Source organism: Lathyrus oleraceus, chromosome 3 (assembly GCF_024323335.1).
Source record: "Lathyrus oleraceus cultivar Zhongwan6 chromosome 3, CAAS_Psat_ZW6_1.0, whole genome shotgun sequence".
NCBI classification, from domain to species: Eukaryota; Viridiplantae; Streptophyta; class Magnoliopsida; order Fabales; family Fabaceae; genus Lathyrus; species Lathyrus oleraceus.
In genome coordinates, this window is record NC_066581.1 from 208,174,851 (window position 1) to 208,180,316 (window position 5,466).

The 5,466-nt window shown below is 46.1% G+C and overlaps 1 protein-coding gene across 1 annotated transcript; it reads right to left on the bottom strand.

The window, feature by feature from the left end:
• Positions 1 to 964: 964 nt before the first annotated feature.
• Positions 965 to 5,203, bottom strand: LOC127126347 (uncharacterized). Its single transcript, XM_051055259.1, has 2 exons — positions 5,162 to 5,203; positions 965 to 2,800 (listed from the first exon to the last, which is right to left on the bottom strand). Exon 2 carries the CDS (start codon positions 2,753 to 2,755, stop codon positions 1,034 to 1,036), a length of 1,722 nt encoding a protein of 573 aa, XP_050911216.1. The 5' UTR covers positions 2,756 to 2,800; positions 5,162 to 5,203; the 3' UTR covers positions 965 to 1,033.
• Between the last annotated feature and the right edge of the window lie 263 nt (positions 5,204 to 5,466).

Here is a 5,466-nt window from a genome sequence, read left to right on the forward strand (position 1 = left end):
TCTGTGGGATCACAATCCCCTCAACCAGCCCCATATTAGACATGTTCACCACCCCAGGAGTGGCATAGCTCTCAAGCACCTTTATCTTTTCAGCCAACAACTGAATTTCCTTGTTCTGAGGTGGAGCACTGTAGGGAACAAACGGTTCATTCTGCATCGAGAATTGGTCAGCCTCCCTGTCTTCCTCCTGGTCTTCATCAAACCCATAAAACGAAGGCACAAAATTGTCTTTCTGATTCTGCCCCGGCCCAAGTTGACCAGCAGCACCACCCAAACCACCAGCATTATTCACAACACCAACAGTTGTTCTCTTTCCACCATCTCGAGACCCCTGCCCCTGGTTGGAGACTCCATCCAGGTTAACCCCGCTGTTTGTTGCAGAAGCCCGCTCGAGCTTTTCAACTTTGTCTGCCAGAGCCTTCTGACCAACTGCAAAGCCTTGCATGATGTTGATCAGCTCGTTCATTTTATCCTTCAGCTCGAGGATGTCTGCACTAGGAAGCTCCATGAGTCTGGGAGTATTGCGTCTGGTATAATATCTGTGAGGGCGTGTTGAGTGCAAAGGTACAGTTCTGCGAGCGCGAGCAATGATTCCTGAAACAATCAAGCACATTAGCAACAGATACCTGCAAAATAAAACACAGGTTATTATGATCAATGCATGAATGCAGTGTCTATCCATATGAAGGACACTTTGTCTCTCGACCCTGGTATCATTGAGACAAATAATAATCCGGCATCCATATTCTGATATTCAGCATTTGATTTTATCGTGCAGATCGGAGATATGTGATTTAGCATGATACCCCCAACCATGTGTGTGCTTGTGTGAGTGCATACGGTAAAGCAAATAAAGCTTGAAAACCAATCACTGAATGAAAAATCACCATTACATAACAAAAAGTGCACAATAAGTGCCATAGTCATACATCGATTCAGATAAAATCAAATACAATCCTCCAGAGTCATGAAAGAAATACAAGCAAGTAGATTCCGTCAACAAGCCTGACGGTAATCCACACAAATGAAAGATCTAGCCGGATGAGGGTCCCACAGATGGCCCTATCTCGTCTTCCATCTTCGCGAACTCTACGGCGAACCTGAGCTCGGTGTTCTCCTGCTGCAATCTCCTAACTTCTTTCTGATGAATCTTCATCTGCCTGAAGTAGTGATCTCTCTCAACCCTGTAGTGATCCCTCTCCGCGATGATCTTCAGCTTCTCTGATTCCTTGACCTGCAGCTTTGCCTCCCATTCAGCAATGAGGACTCGGACTCGGTCATCCCTCTGATCTTTCACCAAGATTTTCCTTCTCTTCTCATCTTCAATGACTTTTGAAGCTCTAGCCAATCTCTCCTTAGTGATGTCGTGCTCCTTTGCTGAAGATGCCAAGGCCTGACTAATCTTCCCATAATAGGCTGTATCCATCTCAAAGCGCTTTGCTTCCAGAGCATGCCGCTTGTCTTGATCTTCCATCTTCACTTTGATCTCCTGGTTAGCTGTCTGAAACCGAGCAACACTCCTCTCCAATTCAGCTTTCTCTGCAAGTAACCGCTCTCTGGCCCTCTTCGTCTCGAGGAATTCTTCCATACTGACAGAAGAACTTGGACCCTCAATCCGAAGACACACAGGATCACCTCCAGGAAATGGTAGATGTGTAACCTCAATCCTCTTCCGCAACCAATCTTCGAATAGTGGAAAATACCGGCAGTTGACTTTGCCAAACGGAACCTTACCCTTCCTCTGAATGTTGCGCCATGCCCCAGACACTTGCATCAGCTTGGCCTGATTGCCCTCCACAGGAAAATAAAAGGACTCCTGAGTCTCACACTCAAGGGGAGGAACCTCCATAGCGAACCCCATCTGTCTCCTAAGAAGCGTCGGGTTGTAATTAATGCAACCCTGAACTCCTATAAGAGGCACATTGGGAAAAGCCCCACAGCTATATATAAAATCCCGTCCAGCCAAACCATTATGAGTCCACGCTATATCGTCAGCCTGCAAACCCATCAACCTGAAGGACCACTTGACAGAAGGATCAAGATGAGCAAAAGCACCTCGGGAAGGCAAATACCCCATAAACCACCTGAAGAGTAACTGAGCACAGCACCGGATCAAACCACCACGCCGCTTCTCATTCCTGTTATGAACCGAGTAATAAACATCTCCGATCAGAGTAGGAATAGGGTTTCTCTGCATGAACAATCTGATGGCATTATGGTCCACAAAGCTCTTCTGATTAGGAAACAGGATAACCCCATAAATGCTCGCAGCAATCAAAGCACAAACCGTCTTCCAATCACCCACAGCAGCGTGTTCCTTGGCCTTAGCTTCCAAGAAACTCAAGTGAAAACCCGGTAATTTTCCTTTCTCCTTCAAACCCTCCTTGACTATTTCCGGACTCAAATAAAGAGCACGGGAAATCCCAAGGACGTCAGGCTCTCTCCTAATAGCACAGAAAGGAATCTGATCGCGGATCTGAACACCCAGGATGCTAGCATAATCCTCCATCAGAGGTCCCAACAAATAGTCCGGAAATACAAAGCATCTCAGCCCCGGGTCATAGAACTGGAGAAGAGTATGAATGGCGCTTCTGTCACTGTCAGTGAGTCTGAAAACCATCTTCAGGATACTACCGTATGACTCCCTGAACATCCCCACATGGTCAGGTGTAATCAATGCAATCATATCTCTCAACTCATCAATCTCTGGGTTGAAGAAACTGTAGACAACATCATGCTTCAAACCGGCTCTCATCTCTAGCAGAAAGTCTCTCAACCAGGATCCCAATCAAAAATGTCCCTGCATATGGATAAACATGTGTTAGATGCAGGTAAATGCAAAATGTAATGATGCTGATGAATGAATGCAATGCATTGCCATCCTCCAAGTCATCTGATCATCTTTTGTCCTGAACCACAGCTCGGACCTCTGAACTGATCACAACCATCTGAAGGCGAAAATGTAACCACAAATCCAACTCAAGGGTTCCGAAATAAACGGAAGACAGATACATCATCATCATCATCACCTGACAATCTCTGAGCAGATACCCACTGAATCTCTTAATCGGCCCGGGGAATCCTGAAATAAACGGATCCCCACTGATAAATACCACGGACAGCATTCCGGCGTCTCGGCAATAAATGACCATAAATCCGACTGATAAATATGACTCTGATCCACGGAACAATTAGTCACCATCTGATCATACATCTGAACATGCATCTGAAAGAATCACCCTCCCCTCACAGGTAAATTCTAATCAGGTCATCCTAAGGCGGATAATAGTCTCGACAATCGGGCGTAGATACTCAATGGGTTTGCCCTTTCGGGTGTGCCATTGTAGCTCCCTTAAGATCGTCTAAACCAAAGATCCGGGAAATGATCGGTCACCAGAGTCACTAGTTCAGATGAAGTAACTCAACCAAAGTGGAGTACCCCACAGAGGCAAGCACTATCAAATGAACCTCGTCTGGCTTGTGGTATGTCACGTTGCAACAATATGCTGATAAAGCAAATGAGGAACGCGAGACCACACTAATCCTAGGTGTATACTCGGGCCTGGGTTTTAGCCCCACTCAGAACACCCACCCCAAACAGAGGAACCACCTGCACAGAGGACGGCAACAACATGATAGTATGATGCATGCAAGTATTTATGCAAATATATACACAGGTTAGAATAATAAATGCAATAAATACAGCAAAACAAGCAACCTAAACTATCCTAGAACGCTAGGAAGGACTCGCTTAGGGAAGATGGACCAACACAGGTCAACATCTATGAAGTCCCCAGCAGAGTCGCCAGCTGTCGCATCCGCGAAAAAACAACCGGCGGGACTCAAATAAAAACACAACACAGAGCCGCCACTGCGCGTTATTTATCCCAAGAAAGGGAAAGGAAACGCTCAGAGAAACCTGGAAAGGAAATGGTCTTGCGACCAAAGAGAAAGGGTAAGGGAGTCGGTTACGCAAGGGGAAGGTATTAGCACCCCTCACGTCCGTCGTACTCGACGGGATCCACGTTCTAAGAAAAGAAAAGGTTGCTAAACATCACACACACAGGGAACGCAGGTGGGGTTAAGAGAAGGGAGCTCGATAGGACATCGCATCCTATGCCTACATATCTCGTCTGGAACGAGAATCAGAGCCACTGTAGTTCGGCTTACGCACGCCAAACAACGCAAAACACACAAACAGATGGCAAACATGGAGCCCAACAACCACTTGATGGATTTACGTCGGCATCCGAACCAAAACACACTCAAAACGGCAAACGTGGAGCCCGACAGCCAATCACTGGACTTACGTCGGCATCCGAACCAAACACACAATCAGATAACAGGCGAACACACACAAAAAGAAAAAGGTTGCCCGGAGCGGTCTCGCACGACCACCTGCCTACATACCTCGTCTGGAACGAGGATCAGGGCGATGTAGTTCCCCCTCAAGGGAAAGAAAATCTAGCCAGAAACCAAGGGAAGACACACTACCAGGGAGCTGGACTCGAGCCTAGTGTTGTCATGCATCGTTACCCTACGTTCAGGTTTCTACCTACTTGCACAAATGCAAGCTAATCCTATCCAGGAAAGAAGCAAGCATACAAGCATACAAGCAATTCAAGCATTTCAAATAAACATGTCAAACAAATATTCACATAGCACCCACTATAGCCAATCAAGAGGGCTCACACAATGGGTTTAACTGCCGAAGCAAGTCATCTGTACATGTGTAGTATTCGCTCTTAACCTTGCCATTACGAGGCTAAGGTGAAGCAGATGAAAAGGTGAAGTGAGGATGAGACCTCACAGCTCTTATCCCTGACCAGGGAGAGCTTCAGACAAAGGAGCGTGGATCCAGAATGGAGGGACCCTTCTACGCTCAAAGACTCTGACTCGATTGTGCAACAGCACGAGATCTTGGGTTTGTGCCCCAATGCGTCAACACACAGCCGTGTGAGCAGAGGGATGACTCACAGAATAGTGGGGGATAGATTGCATATCCCTTGGCTTCCACCAATTGCCTCGATTAAGGACTTTTACCTGCTTAGGCACAATATTAAACAATCACAAACATCGCCTCTTAAGGAGGACTTCAGACAGTTTGCCCGGCCAAATAACAGGCCGGGTCTCCAGACTACATGAAGAATAGAAGTCCTACCTCAAGTGGTTTAAAAACCAAGCAGCAGCAAGCAAGTTCTTAAAGAACTGTAAGCGACTAAATGTACCTGAAATCAATCAAGTATCATCAGTACTCAGACAGACAACAATAAACAGCAAATGTTAATCAGTCAGACTATACAATCAAGCAACACAAAGGCAAGCTATAAGCTCAAGCTCAAGCTTCACAACCTACAAAACAAAGTTGTGTTAGTTCTCCATATCAAACAGACTCAATTTTATTAACTTGGCTCAATCCCTTTATGCATGGTGCTTTTCATCCTGAAAAATTAAGCAAATGTGAGA

What these genes read in the sequence shown, in the direction of transcription:
- LOC127126347 (XM_051055259.1), bottom strand. Translation starts at nt 2,755, where the DNA reads ATGAGAGCCGGTTTGAAGCATGATGTTGTCTACAGTTTCTTCAACCCA.